Source organism: Eubalaena glacialis, chromosome 15 (genome assembly GCF_028564815.1).
Source record: "Eubalaena glacialis isolate mEubGla1 chromosome 15, mEubGla1.1.hap2.+ XY, whole genome shotgun sequence".
In the NCBI taxonomy this organism is placed as follows: Eukaryota; Metazoa; Chordata; class Mammalia; order Artiodactyla; family Balaenidae; genus Eubalaena; species Eubalaena glacialis.
In genome coordinates, this window is record NC_083730.1 from 51,146,046 (window position 1) to 51,167,690 (window position 21,645).

General features: G+C 36.8%; 1 protein-coding gene across 3 annotated transcripts in view; it reads left to right on the top strand.

Annotated features, from left to right (window-relative positions):
• Window positions 1-17,752, top strand: part of SS18 (SS18 subunit of BAF chromatin remodeling complex) — a 74,802-nt gene extending 57,050 nt beyond the window's left edge. For all 3 annotated transcript variants that reach the window (XM_061169352.1, XM_061169353.1, XM_061169351.1), the window contains 3 exons: window positions 539-661; window positions 2,962-3,095; window positions 16,004-17,752. In XM_061169352.1, the coding sequence (XP_061025335.1) occupies window positions 539-661; window positions 2,962-3,095; window positions 16,004-16,030 (284 nt within the window). In that variant the 3' untranslated portion in view covers window positions 16,031-17,752. The remainder of the gene's footprint in view (window positions 1-538; window positions 662-2,961; window positions 3,096-16,003) is intronic.
• The last annotated feature ends 3,893 nt before the right edge of the window (window positions 17,753-21,645 follow it).

Genomic DNA, 21,645 nt, shown 5'->3' on the forward strand with positions numbered 1-21,645 from the left:
AAATGTATAACCATGACTTGCCATTTCTAACAACAATAAAAAGACTAAAACATTTTAAAATAATTTTTTCCTCAGTGGAAATTTTCTATTTGAACATAAATCCATCAATCCAATTTTTTTTCTTGTGTGTGTTTACATATGTATAATTTTACATATAAGTTTAGTGCCTTTAGGAAACAGCTTGCTGATCTTGTGTAGCTAGTGTGTGCTCTTGTAGCTGTCTTTAATTTTGTCTTTTTTATTTTATTTAGCATAGTCATGATCTTATGACTGTGATGTTCCAGTAAATGTAATGCTCGTATGGCAGAGACGCTGAAAATGCTGCAGTTCAACCTTGCACAATTGGCTTTAACTGCAGTTTGTTTGGCCGAAATCCTTCTGTTTGGTTTGAGTTTTTTCTTTGTTTTGTTAACTTTTAAAAATCAATATGGCATTTTATTTTGTTCTTGTGTTGTTGGCTATGCATCTTAGAGGAAAAAAGTTAATTAAGCAAACTTCTCAGTTTTTTTTTTTTTCCTCTTCTCCAATTATCCTGTAGGGAATTCACAGTATGGCCAACAGCAAGATGCTTACCAAGGACCACCTCCCCAACAGGGATATCCACCCCAGCAGCAGCAGTACCCAGGGCAGCAGGGCTATCCAGGACAGCAGCAGGGCTACGGTAATGGCTTACTGCAATTTATTCTTGTCACCAAAAAAATGTGATGATTACTCTTTCATAATATGGAAATGGATATTTAATGTTTATTTTTCTAAGAATTATTTTTGAAAATTCACAGTTTTAGCTTAGCCTGTTACTGGAGTGTTTATATTCAAAGTGTTGTTCTTAAACTAGTAATCCATTTAAAAGGAAACATAAACTAGAGATGGTTCATTGACCAAAGGTACGGTATATAGTCACTCAAAGTGAAATCCTTAATGAATTCTTAAACCTATTTGGCATCCACAACCAGCCAATAGCTTTCTATGTGCTTGGAAAACTGATGAGTTGGGTGATTATTAACAACATCTACATAATCTGCTTGGCAAATTTGTTTCTAAAACTAATGACTGTTACCATGAAAAGTAACATTGATCTTTTAGTTTACAAGTGAGATCTATTTGGAATGCGTAAAGAAAATGTCTTTGTCATTCTCTGTTAAAATAGCAGTATACACATTCATAGGAGTATATTTATTGCAGGTATGTATCTTATACTTTGGGAGAAGTATAGCCATCTTTTCTTATTATATACTCACTATAATGTCTACTAGTTGGCTATCTATTAGATAGGGAGGGGGGGAATAATACAGACCTGATATCTCAGTCTTAAATTTTCGGCTTCTATAATAACTACTTTAGATATAGGAAAATATGATTCCTACGATAGGAGAAGTAGCTGCTTAATCTGACATCATCTCTTGCTAACATGGCCTCTTTTTTTAACATTAGTAATGTCTTATTATTTTTATTCATTGGTTTAAACTCTGCTGTTATTATGGGCACCTCTTTCCACCTGTGATAGCAAATCTAAGAACCAGGATCAGGCTGAAATTCTCTTGCACCTTCGACAGAAGCACTGGAATTCAGCCAGGTATTGGGTGTCAGAAATTTTCCCCAAAATGATCAGTTCTGGTTCCCAAATTCCAACTATGACTTTAGAAATATTCCATGTATTTCTTGTCTTTACAAAGGGACTTTCTTGCTCCTCTCAAATGGCATTTCCATTTCATGACCATTAAATATTTATACATTGAATAAATAGAGTATTCTGGTTTTATTGTGTTTGCATGAAAACAAATATTATGTGGATCAGTCAGGTAAGTTTATTGATTTAAGAGAAATATTATTTTCAGTGGAAAGAGAGAGTAAAAGAAATTTAGTGATTTTGGCTTAAGTAGTTAAATGCTGTTTTGTCAGACATCGTTGGGCACCCTAAAGGAGACATTCCCATTTTGCTTATCTATAGGTTTCAGCTGTCAGACTTGCTTTTAATAAAAAATACAGAGTTTTAATAATTGGATGCATAATAACTAAATAAACAAAATAATAGACTGGTGGAATTTAAGCTTGAAAATTTCTTGTTCTCTTTGACATCTTTCTCTGCAGTGTTTTTTATGACAGGATTTGAATGGCTGTGATAGAAAACATTTAAGTATCAAAGCTTTTCAGCTTATGCTTTATAAAGCATTCTTTACAATAGACAGGCGTAGAGTTTATGAAATAGACGTATTTGTTTGGCAAGCCAAATTAGTCCCTTGTCATCTCTGGAAGTTGAAATCATTCATTTATATGGGTTAAGTATTAAAGGTGATGGGTACACAGAGTGTAACTTTTGAATCATGTTTTTTCCACATACAGCCTGTGGCTTTTCAAGTCTTCTTTAGTTTCTGTTTGAAAATATTGTGATAATGAGTTTGTCAGTGCAGAACATAAAGCTTTCTTTTGGTGATTGCAAATGCAAATCTAGAATTTACATGTAAAATCATTCTTTGTGATTCTTTTAGTTATTGCAAGTATAAATCTTAGAGTTATACAGCTGTAACTATCACTGATTTCCAAACTTTATTCAGAAATTACTTCAGTATTTCAATTTGAGTCTGCTCCTTGCCTTTTCTTTTCACTGCTTGCTTATTATACTGGTTAACTTCCTAGTAGAGGTATTGATGAATTTCCTTAACATCATGGAGTTAACCTGCTTTACAACTCCTGAGTCTCTTTTACTCATTTTGACATATAAAATCTTAATGGCTAACACATAGCACAAGTTATACTGAATCAGAGCATCTTGGTACATGGTAGTGTCCTTAACAGTATTTTTACTTCTTATAACTTTTGGAATGTATTTCAAAACACATTCAAGAAAAATCGAGATACCAGACTGCAAGGGAATATGGTAACACCTAATCTTAAACTGCTTCTGGAATTCTAGGGACTTACTGTTTTTCTTCTGGGCTCTTGTGTGTGCTGATTATTTTACAGGTCCTTCGCAGGGTGGTCCAGGTCCACAGTACCCTAACTACCCGCAGGGGCAAGGGCAGCAGTACGGAGGTTACAGACCAGCCCAGCCTGGGCCACCCCAGCCCCCGCAGCAGAGGCCTTACGGGTATGACCAGGTGAGTTACCCGGGCAGCCGGGACTGCCCTGTTGTTTGCTTATTCTCGATTAGGTTGCACGTTTCTCAGCTGAAGATTCATTTTTCCCGCCTCTTGTTTATAGTGTTAACCGAAAAAAAGTGGTTACTTACTCTTGAGTCTTCTTCATAGAACGCTGACACAGTTAATCATTGTTGCTGTGGCCTACGAAACATGGCGTATCTCTGAGCGCCAGCATTCGTTCATGTTCGTTCATTCGTAGTCTCTCCCTGGGCTTTACCCCCCAGGCATACTTCCCCTTCGCTATCCCAAACATTATTCCGTGTTCTGAAGCCCTTAATTTCTCTGATATCCCTCACGTTTACTGTTCAAGACTCTGCTTTGACCTGTTGAAATGTGGAGTCCATCTGAGGCAGTGCTCTTCCTGGCTCTCGTCTGCACTCCAGCATGTTCACCCCACTCCCCTCACATGCACGATATCCCTTCTCTTTAAGCTCATACTCACCACCTGTCTCTGTTGCCTCCTTCCATACACATATCCATTATCTCAGATATTAATCATCTTTCTTTCTCCCCTGTTATCTTCCCTTCTACTACCTTCAGATATCTATAAGTGTATCTCATCCTAAGATGACTGTATTCTCTTGAACCTAGTGTTACCTTCTTTTTATCAGTAAATTTCTCAGACTTAATAATCTGTGCCACAGTCATTGTTCTGTGAATCTTCTCATACATACTCTAAATTATTATTAAAATGATTTATTATGTTGGCAGGTTTTTTTAAATTGATTTCAGGTTTGTCTGATGACTTTCTAGTGAGGAGAATCTGATCTCTTCACCGCTTAAGCTACCTAAAATAGGTTACTTTTTAATGTTAGGGTTCCAGGACCAGTGGGGATGATCTGGTTTGAGAAACAACGTGTATGCAGTGCTGATTAGACTCTAAGGCATAAGCAGCTCACTCATCGACGCTCTCTTAAGTCTACAACCCCCTGTACTGACACGTTCTAGTTAAGTGGAAAAAATAAAAGAGATATAAGAGGCTTAAAATTATGGGCAGGACTTCCCTGGTGGTGCAGTGGTTAAGAATCTGCCTGCCAGTGCAGGGGACACGGGTTTGAGCCCTGGTCCGGGAAGATCACACATGCCGCGGAGCAGCTAAGCCCGTGCACCACAGTTGCTGAGCCCTTGTACTGCAACTACTGAAGCCTGCACGCCTAGAGCCTGTGCTCCGCAACAAGAGAAGCCACCGCAATGAGAAGCCTGCCCACCATAACGAAGAGTAGCCCCCGCTCGCCGCAACTAGAGAAGGCCCGTGCACAGCAACGGAGACCCAATGCAGCCAAACATAAATTAATTAATTTAATAAAAAAAAAACGTATGGACAGATAATACTAAAAAAAATACACTAGAACTAAATCAAAGGATTAGGCAGAAGTTTTATCTAAATTTTAAAAGTAAAATAAGTGTTGACTAGTGAGTATCTAAGGACAAGATCCCTGAGCAGATAAAACGTAGGCTCCTTCACATCCACAGGTTAACTGTTGAAAAGTGGTCCTTTACTCCCTAATTCAACAAATATTTATTAATTTTCTGTGTGTGCTGGATACTATATTATGTCCTAGATGAGTAAAACAGACCTGGTCCTTATGGCTCATGGAGCAACTATCTGGATCTTCCTTGACTTCACTTTAGCATTTGACACCTGTTCCTGTCTTCATTCTTAAGTGGTCTTCTTTAGCTTCTATATTACTGTACTATTTTGTTCCTCTTACATTTTCAGTGATTCCTCCTTTATTTTTTACTTGTTTCTCATCTTTCTTTTCCCCAGATATCAATCCTTGGCTTAGTGTTTTTCCCAGTCTCTATATTCACCCTGTCTTACATTTTCAGTATCCTTAGCCTACTCTTCTCAACCCAACTTCAGCTCCATTTTTCCAACTGTGAGCAGAACATCTCTCTTTGGATGTCTTGTCATTTTCCTCCGCTTCATCACTTTCTCTCTAAATCAACATATTTCTAAGTCTCCCAAACTTAACATCATTCCTTAAGCAAATGTTTCTTGAGCAACATTTATATGCCAAGTACCTAAGATGGGGCTATATTGGGAAATAAGATCGACATGGACTCTGCCTTTGTGAACTTGAGTCTAGGTGGGAACAGACAAGTAAGCAGATGATACGATATAGTGTGAGAAGTACTTGGATGAGGAGAGGCAAGATTTTTGTGGAAGGGAGCGCCTAACCCAGACATGTGTTCCTTGGGAAGTATTATATAAGTGCGAGAGCCCAAGGATGAGTAGGTATTAGCCAGCTGGTTGTGGAGGAGAGAAGGATATTCTGGTCAGAAAGAAGTGCACTCACAAAGGACTCGTGTTAAGATGTGTGGCTCAGTTAAGCAGGAGTGTGGGGAAGAAGAGGCAAGATGGAGAGATGAATTGGGGCCAGATTAGGAGGGCTCTTATAAACCATGTTGGGGAACTTGGGCTTTATCCTGATAACAATGTGGAGCCTTTAAAGTGTTTTAAATGATGTATCTAAAGTATATAACAGTGGCTGGCATATATGATAGATATATAATATGTTTCTTCTTTTATCATGATAATTATTCCACCCTTTAAAGTTCTCAGGAATTTTGGGACTATACAGTAGAAAAAGACCCATGATGTTGGGGTAGTTGCCAGACACATCTTCTTCCCCATTGGAAAAGGCTATGAGGAGGGGACCATTCTAGCTACTCTAGTGTTAGTAGCCTCCCCACATCTATCTCATGGATCCCCCCAACCCAAACACCTGTTGGTTTCTTCGTTTTAGGGAAAGTAGTTCAACTCTTCAAGAGGGTTAAGGCAATGGAAAAGAAATCTAATTATAGTGGTGTTTAGGCAGGTGACTCTTGTAGCAGTATGCAGGATGAATTAAAAGAGGGGCATTGGGAGAGAACTCTGTTAGGGGCTGCGGGCCCCCCTCTCCCCCCCCACCCCCGCCCCGGGTCAGTCTTTCCATCTCCGTGAACAGCAGCTCAGTTTTCCACTTCCTCAGGTGGAAAACCCGGAGTCATCCTTGACTCCCTTCTTTTTGCAAATCAAACGTCTGGTCAGCCAGCAAATCTCATCACCTCTTCCTTCAAAATACATGCCGTATCTATAGTCATTTTTCACAACTTCCTGCCCTTACCCAAGTCACAGTCATAACTCTCACTCATCTGGACGGTTGCACTGTCCTCCTTCCTGGTCTTCCTGCTTTCCTCCTGGCTCCTCTACAGGATGTGCTCCTCACAGGACCTAGAGTGATCTTTTAAAAATGTCAGTCAGATTAGGCCACCCCTCTGCGCATAACCGTGTGGCGACTTCATTCCCACCCAGAGTAATATAATGGCCTAGAAGGCCCTGCTCCGCTCATGTCCCCAGCACCTACCCTACCACCTCACCTCTGCATTTATAGCCGCCCTCATTCATTCTGCTTCAGTCACACTGGCCTGTTTCCAGCATGTTTCTCCCTCAGAACCTTTGTATTTACCGCTCCCTCTTCTGTTGTGTCTTTATTTGCAGTCAGTTCAAAATACTTTCTGATTTCGCTTTTGATTTCATCTTTGACCCAAGAGTTATTTAGAAGTGTATAGTTTTTGAATATTTGGGGATTTTCCAGATAGTTTTCAGTTACTGGTTTCCCATTTAATTTCATCATCTTGATAGAACATACTTGATATGACTTGAATTCTTCTGCATTTATTGAGACTTCTTTTATGGCTCAGAATATGGTCTGTGGGGATGTTCTGTAAATGTCAGTTAGATCAAGCTGCTTGATAGTGGTGTTCAAGTCTCCTGTGACTTAGCTGATTTTCTGTTCTATTAGTTATTGAGAAAGGGATATTAAATATTAAATCTCTGGCTATATCTGTGTGTTTGTCTATATTTTCTTGCAGTTCTATTCATTTTTGCTTCATGTATTTTAATGTGACTTTTTTAAAAAAATTTATTTATTTATTTATTTGGCTGCGTTGGGTCTTCGTTGCTGCGCACAGGCTCTCTCCAGTTGCGGCGAGCGGGGGCCACTCCTCGCTGCGGTACACGGGCTTCTCATTGCGGTGACCTCTCTTGTTGCAGAGCACGGGCTCTAGGCGTGAGGGCTTCAGCAGTTGTGGCACATGGGCTCAGTAGCTATGGCTCGCGGGCTTTAGAGCACAGGCTCAGTAGTTGTGGCGCACAAGCTTAGTTGCTCCGCGGCATGTGGGATCTTCCCGGACCAGGGCTCCAACCCTTGTCTCCTGCATTGGCAGGCGGATTCTTAACCACTGCACCACCGGGCAAGTCCCAGTGCTACATTTTTAAGGTGCATATGTTTGGGGGATTTTTATGTCTTGATTAATTTTCTCCTGTATCATTATGTAATAACTTTCTTTATCCCTGGTAATATTGTTTGCTCTGAAATCTGTTTGTCTAATAGTAATATCGTTTTCTTTGGATTAGTACTAGAATGATAATATATTTTTAATCTTTATTTTTAACATATTTGTATTTTTATGTTTAAATTGTTTCATGAAGGCAGTGTATACTTAGGACTTGGGTTTTTTTGTTTTTTTACCCAATCTATCTCTGCCTTTTAATGGAGGGGGTTTGAACATTATGTTTAATGTGAATATGGATAATGGTTAAGTCTGTCATCTTGATATTTTTTCCTATTTGTCCCTTCTGTTCTTTGTCCTTTTTCCTCATTTTCTATCTTATTTTGAATTTTTTTCTGTTTTAAAAAAATCGTTTTTATTAAGACATAATTCACATACCATTCATCATTTTAAGATGTACCATTGTTTGTTTGTTTTTTTTAAGTATGTTTATTTCCCTCCAAACACCCAGCCCTAGGAAATAGCTGATTTACTTTTTGTCTGTATGGATTTTCCTATTCTGAGCATTTAGGCTAAGTGGAGTCATGCATATGTGGTGTTTGTGATTGGCTGCTTTCACTTAGTATAATGTTTTCAGGGTTCATCCATATTGTATCATGTATCAGTACCTTTAAGTGATATTATACCACTTCATATAAAGTATAATAGTTTACTTTCATTTCTTCTCAACCTTTGTGTTGTTATAATTTCCACTTGTACGTATGTTACAAACCCCATAGTATGTGGAATTAGTTTTGTTTAAAATATCAACTATCCTTTAAAGATACTTAAATGATTAGAAAAGAGTCACATATTTACTAATGTATTTACTGTTTCTTGTACTTTTCATTCCTATGATAAATCCATATTTCCATCTGGTATCATTTTCTTTTGCCAGAAGGATTTCCTTTTAAGATTTCTTGTAATGCAGGTCTTCTGGTGATAAACTGTTAGTGTATTTTTTTTTCTGACTGTTCTTAAGATTTTTCCCCTTATCAAATTATTTGAGTATTTTCTTATGCTTGGGGTTTGTATAGCTTCTTGAATTTGTGACTTTATGGTTTTCATCAAATTTGGAAAAATTCTGACCAAATATTTTTCCTTTCTCTACACCTGTACCCCTCTCTCTCTTCCCCAGACTCCAGTTACATGTGTATTTGACCGCTTAGAGTTGTGCCATAATTCAGTGATCCTCTGTTTATTTAATTTTTTAATTCTTTTTTTTCCTCTCTGTTTCATTTTGGGTAGTTTCTGTAGCTGTGTTTTGAAGTCCACTAATCTTTTCTTGTTCATTGTCTTACCAGCTTTTAATCCACTCCCAGATGTGTCTCATTGCAGACATTGTATTTCTCATCTCCAGGAGTTTGATACGGGTCTTTTTCATATCTTCCATGTCTGCCTAAAGTTTTGAACATGAGGAATATAAGTACGTTAACTGCTTTAATATCCTTTTCTGGTAATTCTAACATCTGGGCCAGTTTTGATCTACTGTTTTTTTTCCCTCCGTGCTTTGGGTCATATTTTCCTCATCCTTTCCATGTGCAGTGATCTTTGATTAAATGCCAGAAATTGCAAATATTACTTTTACGTTGTTGAGTGATGGATATATTTGTATTCCTACAAACATTTTTGAGTTTTGTTTTGGGATGCAGTTTAGTAATTTGAAAACAGCTTGATCTTTTGGGGATTGCTTTTAAGATTTGTTAGGCAGGACCAGACAGTGTTTAGTCCTGGGCTAAATATCCCCACTAGTAAGTTAAGACCCTTTTGGGTACTCAACCCAATGCCCTGGAATTATGAGGTTTCCCACTCTGGCTGGTGGGAATAAACACTATTTCCGTTCCTCTGTGAGTGCAGGAATTGTTTCCTCTAATGCGTTGGGGTGTTTCTTTTCTGGGACTTGGGTATTTTCGTTGCATGCATTTGCATATCAGTGCTGTGCTGGATACTCAGGAGGTTTCCTCCGCAGATCTCCACAGTGCATTTCTTTTCTCTGTGCATTTCTTTCCTCTTTGGTACTATGGCCTGTGAACTCTAGCTCCTTTTTTTCTCTTCAGACTCTAAGCTTTATCTCCTTACCTCAGACCCAGCCTCACTTCCTCTCCATATGCTGCAGTGTGGAAACTCTCAGTGCAGTAAGATGCAGTAATCAGAGTGCTTGCCTCATTTGTTTCCCATTTCTCACAGATTGCTGTTCTTTGTTACCTTCTGTCCTATGTCCTGAATAGAAGTATTTCGTATATTTTTTGTAGTTTTGGGGGTTTTTTTGGCCGTGTTGGGTCTTCATTACTGCACGTGGGCTTTCTTTTAGTTGTGGCGAGCGGGGGCTACTCTTCGTTGCGGTGCGCAGGCTTCTCATTGTGGTGGCTTCTCTTGTTGCAGAGCATGAGCTCTAGGTGCATGGGCTTCCATAGTTGTAGCACGCGGGTTCAGTAGTTGTAGCTCGTGGGCTCTAGAGCACAGGCTCAGGAGTTGTGGCGCACAGGCGCAAGGTGGCATGTGGGATCTTCCCGGACCAGGGCTCGAACCCGTGTCCGCTGCATTGGCAGGCGGATTCTTAACCACTGTGCCACCAGGGAAGCCCTGGGGTTTTTTTCAGGCTGGAGTATAAATCTGTCTTGACCAGAAACCTACTTAATTTTTAAAAAATAGACCTTTTTTTCAGCAGTTTTACATTCACAGCAAAATTGAGAAGAAAGTACAGAGAGTTTCCATTTACTCCCTACCCCTACACATACATAGCCTACTCCATTATCAACATCCCACACCCTAGTGGTACATCTGTTATAATCAATAAACCTACCACCCCAGGTCCATAACTTACATTAGATTCACTCTTGGTGTTGTACAGTCTGTGCATTTTGACAAATATATAATCACCTGTATCCACCATTATAATATCATACAGAAGAGTTTCATTTCCTTAAAAATCCTCTGTGCTCCCCTTATTCATCCCTCTATCCTTCCTACTGATCTACATAGTTTGCCTTTTCCAGAATGTCATGCACTTGGAATCATGTAGTATGTAGCCTTTTCAGATTGGCTTTTCACTTAATAATATGCATTTAAAGTCTTCTCATGACTTGATAAAGTGTTTCTTTTTAGCACTGGATAGTAGCCCATTGTCTGGATACACCATTCATTTATTGAAAGACATCTTGGTTGCTTTCAAGTTTTGGCAATTATGAATGAAACTGCTATAAACTTCCCATGAGCAGGTTTTTGTGAACATAAAATTTCAACTCATTTGGATAAATGCCAAGGAGTCAGCATGATTTTTGGATTATATGGTAATAGTATATTTAGTTTTGTAAGAAACTGCCAAACTATCTTGCGTAGTGGCTATACCATATTGTATTCTCACCAGCAATGAATGAGAGTTCCTGTTAACTCCACATCCTCATTTGCTGTTATCAGTGTTCAGAATTTTGGCCATTCCAGTAAGTGTATGGGGTATCTCATTGTTGTTTTATTTTGCATTTCCCCAGTGACATGTGATGTAGACATCTTTTCAGTATGCTCACTGGCCATCTTTATATCTTCTTTGGTGAGGCGTCTGTTCAGGTCTTTGGCCCATTTTTTGATAGGGTTGTTCATTTTCTTATTGTTGAGTTGTAAGAGTTCTTTGCATAGTTTAGATAACAGTCCTTATCAGTCGTGTCTTTTGCAAATACTGCCTTGTCTTCGTGGCTCGTCTTCTCATTTTTTTGACATTGTCTTTCTCAGAGTAGAAGATTTTAATTTTAATGAAGTCCAGTTTATCAGTTATTTCTTTCATGGATCACGCCTTTGGTGTTGTATCTATAAAGTCACTCCAAAACTAAAGGTCATCTACATTTTTTTTCATGTTATCTTCTAGGAGTTTTATAGTTTTCTGTTTTACATTTAGGTAAAGGTCCTATTTGAGTTTATGTTCTGAATGAAGAAAATCTTAATTGTTAAGATTTGTGTCTAAATTTCATTTTTTTGTACACGGATGTCCAGTTCTAGCACCATTTGTTGACAAAGCTATCTCTGCACTATTGTATTACCTTTGCTCCTTTGCCAAAGATCAGTTGACTATACTTATGTGGGTCTATTTCTGGGCTCTCTGTTCAGTTCCATTGATCTATTTTTCTGTTCTTTCACCAATATCACATTGTCTTGATTGCTGTAGCTTTATATTAAGTCTTGCAGTTGAATATTGTCACTCCTCTGACTTTGTTCTTCTCCTCCAATATTGTATGGGTATTCTGGGTCTTCTGCCTCTCCATATAAATTTTAGAATTATTTTTTCAATATCCAGAAATAACTTGCTTGCTGGGATTTTGATTGGGATTGTGTTGAATCTTTAGATCAAGTTGGGAAGACCTGATGTCGCAACAATATTGATTTTCCTATCCATGAACATGGAACATCTCTGCATTTATTTAGTTCTTTGATTTCTTTCATTAATTTTTTAGTTTTTTTCATACAGTTCTCTCTATATATTTTGTTAGATTTATACCTAAGTATTTAATTTTGGGGGGTGCTTATGTAGATGGTATTGTTTTTAATTTCAAATTGCACTTTTTCATTGCTAGTGTATAGGGGAATTTTCTGTGTTAACCTTGTACGCTGCAACCTTGCTCATTAGTTTCAGGAGTTTCTTTGGTTGATTCTTTGGGATTTTCTACCTAAACAATCATGTCATCTGTGAACAAAGACAGTTTTATTTCTTCTTTTCCAGTCTGTTTACCTTTGTTTCTTTTTCTTATTGCATAAACTAGGAATTTCAGTACAGTGTAGAAAAAGAGTGGTGAGAGGGGACATCCCTGCTTTTTGTTCCTGATCTTAGCAGGAAAATTTCATGAAATATGGTGTTAGATGCTTTTATTTTTCAGCATAGCATTTATCTCCATGTGACAGATTATGTAGTTATTATTATCATACCCTCTTCCCCGAAGATGTCAGTTCTTTAAAGACATCACCACATCTGTTTTTTATCACTGTTGAGTCTCCATCACCTAGTAGAACACATTGAGTAGTCAATAAATATTGGTGAGTGAATATGTAGGGCCTTCACTTACTAAATTTGAATGGTGATTGTAAGAATAGAGAAAGAAACCCCTACAAAGTACTGGGACAGAATACTTTTAAGAAAGAAAGAAATTTATTGCTCAGTCTAGGGACTCTTCACTCCATACACTCCCTAGAAAATCTCATTTATGCACATGGTTTTAATTTACCATGCTGTTGACTCTCAAATCTCTATTTCTAGTCTGACTTTCTCTTCTGAAAGTCAGGTGCCTAGTAGTCATCTGCACTTGGAAATATCATGTCAATTTCACATAACCAAAACGAATTCATAGTTTTTGTACCCACACACTCCTCCTTTCTATGCTCTCTCTTAGAGAGAGGGGCACTATAGCCAAGCTAGAATGCCATGTGCCACACTTGATGCTTAAGTCTTCCTCCCTCTCCCCATCTAATAAATGACAAAATCTTGTTAGCCTGACTTCCTTCAATATTCTTGAATCCATCCACTTCTCTCTGACCACTGCCTTATCTTTGTTTAGACCATTAACATCTCCTAAGTTCATGATGGGATGAAGGATCCTCCCATGCTGTCTTCTTGCCTCCTTTCCCATTTATTCTTTACTCCAGTCAGAGGAACTTTGTAATTTACAAAGAAAGAAACTGAAGGAGCAGAGAGAGAGAGAAGCCGAGGCTTAGAGAGTTGGAGTGATCCACCCAAGATGACGGGTAAGCAGGGCCAAGCTGGACAGCCAGTGCTGAGTGGCTAAGACCCAGGGACTGGGCCCTTCACGGCGCCCCTGCCTCCAGCCACACCAGCACTTTGCAGAGTGCTGTCGTGCTTTTCTTCTTGAGCAACTGTTTGAAGCAGAAATCATGATTATCCTCACTTGTTGGATGAGACAGTCAAGAAAGGGAAGGTAGATAGCTTGCCTCAAGGACAAGAAACTGGTAAGTGGGAGAGTTAAAACTAGACATTGATTTCTGCTTCCCAAACCCATACTTTTAACCCTGGAATTTGCTAATGGTCACAGATATACAGTATTTTTTTAGGCTTGCTTGTGATTTGATTTTGTCCTAGCAAAGTGATCCGGTGTGGGTCAAGTTACTTAAATTATCAGTGCTTCAATTTCTTCATAAAATGGAAATCACATTTACTGCACAGGTAACAGATGGACACAAAGCACTTATTACAGTGTTTGACACATGGTACGAGTTATTGAGATATATTGTTATTGAGATATATTATTGATATATTAAGTTATTGAGATATATTAAGAGTCGGCTGTTGTTGATATTAGCCAGACTTCTCGTATCCATTACTTCAAGCTCTGTGTTAACAAATAATCAGTAGCTTCTAGTTCTGATTTTTGTATATTCTTTTTTACTCTCCAATCCCCTAAACATTCTTTACCTATTTTTTCTCCATTCTTTTGCTTTAGCTGTTTCTTCTATTTGAAGTGCCCCTTTTTCTTTTCTCTGCCATTCAAATTTTACTATTTTCTTAAGGCTCTCACAGTCTCTGAAATATTTTTCAAATTATTTTAGCCAGATAGCCTTTTCCTTTCTGAACTCTTGTAGACCTTGTTCTGCAATTATCCTTTATTTGTAAGTCTTACCTTTCCTGTTTTTCAAATTTATTATGGTGATGAGCATATAGTATTTGCTCAATAAATGTTTGCAATTGCTTGAATATCATATTTGCTGTACATTATTGAAGAAGTCTTATGTGTCAGGCACTCTTCAATACTTGGGGCCTAAGAATGGATAAGACCTAGTCCCTATCATCAAGTAATTCATGCTATAGTAGATACATTATAGCTTTTATTTATATAGCACACCAGTTCTTAACCTCTCCTGCTTTCACATCATTCATAATATGTGCAACTCGCTTTCATCATTAATATCTCATCACACATACTCACTGTGGGAGCGTTTCCTTCCAGCATTGAAACTTGCTTATTTATACTTTTTTATAATTTTTGAAAGCTCTTTCTCATGTCCTCTCTTATTTAAGTGTCCTAACAAATAAATGAGGTAGAACTAGTGTAACCTTAAACAGAAAGAAAATTGAGAGCCAGGGATGGGTATGTTACAGTCCCACCTTATAGGTGAAGAAACTGAATCTCAAAGAGCTTTCCTTAGGCTCAAATGAAAAGGCAACAGTAGAGTTGGGACTTAAACTCAGTATTTAGATAATGTAACAATTGAATAGTAAGTTCCTGTATGCTAACCATTTCTTATTTTAAACTTGGTATTATAGGAATTTTTCAACAAAGACAGCAAAAAGAGGAGCATCATGAATCCCTGTGTACCCACCAACCAAATCCAACAATTATTGGCATTTTACCAATGTTGTTTTATATACCCACACCCTATTTTATTGAGTATTTTAAAGCAAATCTTACCTACAGATATTTCAGGATGAGCATTGACTTTAAATTTTTCTGAATATAATTATGTATAATCAATATTTTTAAAATACCTTAATTCTATTTATAGTGCATTATTCCATTAGATACAGTGGTATTCAACAGATTTTCAAGTATATCTTACTTCTGTGGAAGTGTAAACTTTTAGGGTACTATTTCTTATTGTACAGAAGCATTTCAACTATAAGAATACTTTCTTGATATAAAATAGTTAATTTGACTTGGAGGGGGATATTTAGCCAAAGGAAACAGTTAACTGATTATGTGCCCAAGTGCTTTTATGAGCATCTATTTTAAACACATTTAAGATATTTTTGTTATTAAAATAAATTTTTTCTAGTACATTCCTCTTTTCTTCTACCTTCCTTCTCTTTTGAAGGAAAAGATGTTCCTTCTTTTCTCCAAAAGCTAGCCTTAACGGTTGTATACTGGACACTGTTTACCTCCCTTGTAGAATTTTGTTACTTCATTCATTACCTCTTTTATACCTGTGTTTCATTTTCTTTCCTGTCAGCCTACAGGCCCTTCAGGTCTACCTTACTAAAAGCAACAAAATCAAAAACAATCTTTCTCTGATTTTATGTACCAGCTGCCTGTCTGAATACCTCTGCAAATACCTCATTGGCCTCGGGCAGAGGCCCAAATTCCATAGTGTGGCTAGAAGGTTCTTTTTCCTTTATCTCCCAAATATCTTTCCATCCTTGCTACTTATCCCAAATACCCTTGGTGTTAATTCATAAGTCACTATAATAATCTAAACAGTCACAAACTTGTTGTACTAGAATATAATTGACACACTAGTATATGCTATGCCAGCATTTAGAACCAGAACTTCTCACTCATTCTTGATTCAGTTCAATAAAATTCACCAAACATCTGAGTTCTCACTCTGATAGGTGCTGTTCTAGGCTCATAGACTTTGAAATCCATTTGCAGTTGACTGTAATATCAGAAGAAATTACAGAGATACTCTGTACCTAAATATTACATGTAACAATTTTTGTTTGTTGTAATTGTAGTTGCTTTTGTAGTATGACAGTGTTAAGATTGATCTGTAATTTTCTGTGCCAAACTATTATGGTCAACCTATGATCTAATTATATTTTTAAATTTATCTTTTAGGGACAGTATGGGAATTACCAGCAGTGAAAAGTACTTACATTCCAATAGCCAGAATCTGTTAGCAGCCATATTGTCGCCTCAGCACTGTGGACACCTCCCTGTGAAGAGACCCTTCCATTCCATCTAGTTTTTGGAAAAACCTTGTGGATAAGTGGCTGTTTCATCAGTAAACAGCCTTTGTGGCTTAGTTACAAAAGGCTTCAGTAGCGCAAAAATACTCTTGATTTCACATGTCTACTCTAGATGGCAACATTGGACAGAAAATAGAATGACATAACCAATTTGCAATGATTTCGGAACAGTATTTCAAATGGACTGTTACAGACTGAAAGGTGTGAACAGCTTTGTATGTTTATGAAGGTTAAGGGAATTTAATACTTTTCCACAGATTCTTTTGTAAGGGGAAGAGGGAAATGTACACTTTTTACAGCAGCAATATTTTGTATATTACGTTTATTTCATGTGGTGAATATGCAAGGAGGTACACTACGCACTGGACAGAATCAGAAGTCCTCTGTTAATGGGGATTGGAGCATGGTGGATGCTTGATTGTGTTGGTCTCAAAGTGGTGTTCTGTGAAGCTGAAGGTGAGGGAGAAGACAAAGCACACCATATGTCCACTGTTATGTTCTTTAGAGAAAATTCAGATCCCTTTTATGTGTTAGATAATCAAGGGCACTGTGATACAGTTTTAAGTAAAAAGACATTTTTTAAAAGCTTTCCAGTTTTGTGGGTTAAAACCTTTTTATAAAAGATCATTTATAATACAGTTTTAAAATGTGAGGCAATAAGAATTACTTCATGTTGGATCTGAAGAATCTTGCTAACAGTTTCATGTAAATGAAGTGGTAATCCTCTCCTAAAAGAGCAATAACTGAAAATGAAAGTGTTAATTTTACCTTGTTTGAGTAATCAGGGAACTTAGTAAGTAACATCAAAACATTTTATAAATGATGTCAAAGAAGAGTCAACGTTGATTCGGTAATTTTATTTTTTAACATTAGAAGGATAATTGGTTTATATAATAAGAATAGTTCAGGAGACTTTACAAACCTTTATTGACTGGAAATAACGCCATTTATAAAGGAAGGAACACTTCTAAGTTTTTCCCTTTTTTATGTTGGTCAATATAACATAGAGATGTTTAGGAAAACACTTATTGATGATGTTTATTCTGATCTGTATTAAAAGCATAGAGGTTGCATTTCAGATCACTTTGTTTATTAGCACGGTATACTTAAATCATATTTGAGACTGTCCTGTGCCTGATTGTTTTAGCTAATTTCAGGGATATTGCATTGGGCAGGAAATCATGCATTGAGAAGTTTATAACCACAGTTACTTAAGCGTAATCTGAAAAGATCTAGCCCAAAGGTAAGTTGCTATTTTCATCACAGTTGCCTGTGCCCAGGGAATAAGGTATATTCTTTATAATTGAATTGTTTTTTCCCCACTTCTAACTGGAAACAAAACAGAAGGGGTGCGATAAATCTGAATAAGCAAAATGTACTGTTCTCAACATACTGTAATCAAAAGGAGAAATTTTAATGTGTCTCTGTGTGTGTATGAAAGAGAGTGTGTGTGTTTTAAGGTCAGAATAGGGTTTTTTCCAACATGGTCAGTAGAAAATGGACATCAAGTTTGAACACATAAAGCATGGACAGCCTTATTGTGATGGAAACGCTTTTAGGTTCTGTGCCAATTTTCCACCACTGTGTACTTTGTTGCTATTTAAAACTGTATCAACTCTAACGGAAGAATAAATTATTTGTGATTTTAATTTTCTCATTTGTTTTTTTAAATTAGATCTCTTTGACTCTCTTGTTTTGTCTGGAGACTATGCTGTGGGTTTTTATATAAGTTAGCCTAGTATAAGCAGACTTTATTTGTATTCTAGGACTTTATCAAAATTCTCCTGTCATGCCCAAGTTAATTAGAATTAACTGTTCAGTAATCAGCATGTGTGTGGGCTGTTTGTTACAGAATTCTTTCTCTGAAAATGAAGTCCATGAGGCCATAATCAAGATGACTGAATTAGATAAATGAGTTGAGGAGACAAAATTGTACTGAACCCAACCTGGTGTAGATATGCTATCTCATTTGAAATAAGCTCAACTGACATTAAGAAATAATTTGTCTTGCCAGCCCATCTTCTGTTGTCTTATTCTCTTTTAATGGAAACTAAAATTGCAATTTTAATAAGCAGAATTTCCTCCAGGACTTTCTTCCTGGAGACTAGTGCATTTGCAAGGTTTAATTGTTTTATAACAGTCCTGTTTCGTAAAAGTTTTTAATTGGTGGTGACAAAAATTACCTTACTCCTTTGATACCTCGTAAGAAGAATAACTTTACCAATAGCTTTCTACCAAGTTTGACATTGCCATATAGACTATCTATATTCCAAAGCTGGAAGTTTCATTTTAGCAAAATGTATTATTACGAAGAAATATCATACCATCCCATGAAATTCCAGAAGCAAAATATTACTAAGAAGAGAGCAGGGTGATTATTGATCAACATTTAAAAATATTTAACTGTGCTAGTTTAGTTGTTTGAGAAGATGTTAGCATTATTCTGTAGAGTTGTGGTGGCAAATTGTTTTCGGTGTTGTTTTTAATTTTTTAATGGAATTTTCAGACATACATCAAAGTGGAGAGAATGGTATAAAGATCCACATGGGGGCTTCCCTGGTGGCGCAGTGGTTGAGAATCTGCCTGCTAATGCAGGGGACACGGGTTCGAGCCCTGGTCTGGGAAGATCCCACATGCCGCGGAGCAACTAGGCCCGTGAGCCACAATTACTGAGCCTGCACGTCTGGAGCCTGTGCTCCACAACAAGAGAGGCCGCGATAATGAGAGGCCCGCGCACCGCGATGAAGAGTGGCCCCCACTTGCCGCAACTAGAGAAAGCCCTCGCACAGAAACGAAGAACCAACACAGCCATAAATAAATAAATAAATAAATAAATAATTTAAAAAAAAAAAGATCCACATGTACCAGAAACCTAATTTATGCACTTAGCAACTCATGGCCAATCTTGTGTTGCCTGTACATTCACCCACAAATTGAAGGAAACGCTATGTCCTTTAATTGCTTCAGTAAGTATCTCTAAAGGATAAGTACTTTTTAAAGTAACACCTTGATACCAGGGTGCTTCCTGCTCCTGAAATTTTGTATTTTCAGTGTTAACAATGAATGAGAAACCATCCCAGAATTTGTACGACTAAATCACTGCCTTTTGTTTCATTTTAAAAAGTCATTTATGTTAAATAATTAAGATGTTAGCAAAAGTATATAGTAAGTGAACATTTTCCATAATTTCATCTCTTAAAGGTAACACTTATTAAAAAGGTTTGATACATTTCTTCCAGCTTGATTTTACACACATAAGCCAACATATTATTCTTTTGTCTTTTTAAACAAAAATGGAATTATACTAGCCACACTTCTGTAACTTTTTTTTAAGGTTAAAAATATCTTGGATGCTCCTTATTCCTGTATTGTTCCAGATTTTTTTTTTTTTTTACAACTGCAAAAACAAAGCTGTCATAAACTATCTGGCTAGGTTTTTGGTTTTGTTTTTGTATGATTGTTGGGGTATTCCTATACAGTAAATTTCTAATATGTTAGGTGTAAGGCTATGTACATTTTTGTCTTCCTAAAAGACATATCCTTGCTAACACCAGATTATTAGCCTTGCTAATTTTTGCAATTCTAGTATGCTTTAAAAAAATGCGACCTCAGAATTTAATTTGAATTACATTTGATTTATTTGTAAGTTTGAGCATCTTTTCAAATACTTAAAGACACTTTATTATTTTTTGCTGTGAAATGCCTTTTAATGTTCTTTGTCCGTTTTTCTTTTGGGATGTAAGAGACAGGAAATAATGTAAGGACGTATGTGCAAATATATGAAATTATATATGGTTCTCTCTAAATGCAAATGTTAATTCTCTGCCTCTATATGTTGCACATCTCTTCAGTCTCTATTTTTTAACTTTAGTTATACTACCTTTCGCTGTATTAAAGTTTTAAGACTTTACACATTCAATTTCATAGCTTCTTACAATCATCCATAAAAATATTCCCCATACTTTTTTAATTTTTCTAAAATTTATTTTACATGGTAGGATTTAGAGCATTAACTTTTTTCCTGTATGGATAACCAGTTGTTTCAACATCATTTATTGAATAAACCGACTGATCTGTCACCTTATTTTGTTTATTTAAAACATTCATTATAGTTAAGGCATGTTTGATTTATGTCATTTCAAAGACTAGTTAGATTTATTTAAGTATACATCACTTAATTGGCATAAAGTTATGAGTTTTTTCCCCCTCACAAGGGGTTTTTTATTGACTAAGAGTTAACTGCAAGGGTATCAACAATGAGTGGCTTCTTAATAGAATTACTGAATGTGTAAGAGAATTACTGAAATGTGTATTTACAGAGAACTGGAACCTCTTGAAGATTTTTGCTTGCTGATGTTTTCAAGCTCCGTAATTTTTGGTACCCTACTAATTAATTTTCTCCACGGCCACCCCAAAGCATCTCAATTTGATTACTATTACAAAAAAAATTTTTTAATCAATGTAAACTCTTTCTTGTTGTTTAAAACTTCATGTCTTGGAAGTAGACAATGCAATATAGTTTTCATTAACTCAGTAGACCTATAAATAGGGTGATCATTTAATTTATTGCTCAATCTGGGAAACTTCTGAGAATGAAAGGGGGATATTATACATATACACACACATACATATACATTCATATGTATATATGTGTGTGTGTTATATACTTGTATATATGTAGATAAATGTGTATATATCTTTATCTTTTTCCTGATAGAGATGTTTAGTTTCAGAACGTAGATATGTGATCAGTGCATTTATGTTTAGACTATAATCTTTAACTGTGATAACCTACTGAGAGGTTTTTCATGAGACGGTACGTTATTAATAATTATTTAATGTTAAAATAGCTGAATGAAAAACCCTGAAATATTCTGAGAGATATCAAATATACTTGGTCTCTATTAGGGAATACTGATTATTCCCCAGTAATTCTCCTCTCCTTTTAAAAATAATCCCCAAGTTTTAGGTGGGCACATGGCTGCCTACCCAGTGACTACATTTTACAGCCTCCTTTGCAGCTAGGTGTGGTCATATGACTTTAAGTTCAGCCAGTGGGACGTGAGCTGGAGTGATACGTGTAGCTTCTAGATTACATTTTTAAAAGTGTGCTCCATATTCTTTTTTTCATTTCCCAAGGGCTGGCATATGACATATTAGTGGGGAGGTTTGGCCTTCTAGATTAGAAAAATACTCTAGAGAATGGCAGTGCAGCTAGATAGAATGAAAAGTCTCCTGAATGGCCTGCCTCATGAATCTCCCTACTGCCTATCTGCTTGGATGTTGACATGAGAGAAGTTAACACTTCTGTCACATTAGGCTCTTTGTTACAGCCGCAAACCCTGTACTCTAACGTAGGGTCACGTAGCAGAGGGCCAGTTCATACTACCCTATGACATAGTCTGTCTGGGGTCACAGTTTTTAGGAATGACAGATTAGTGTATTGTGTGTGGAGTGTACTTCATGGTCATTCAGTTCATACTCTTGACTAATGAAATAGGACAGAATCCA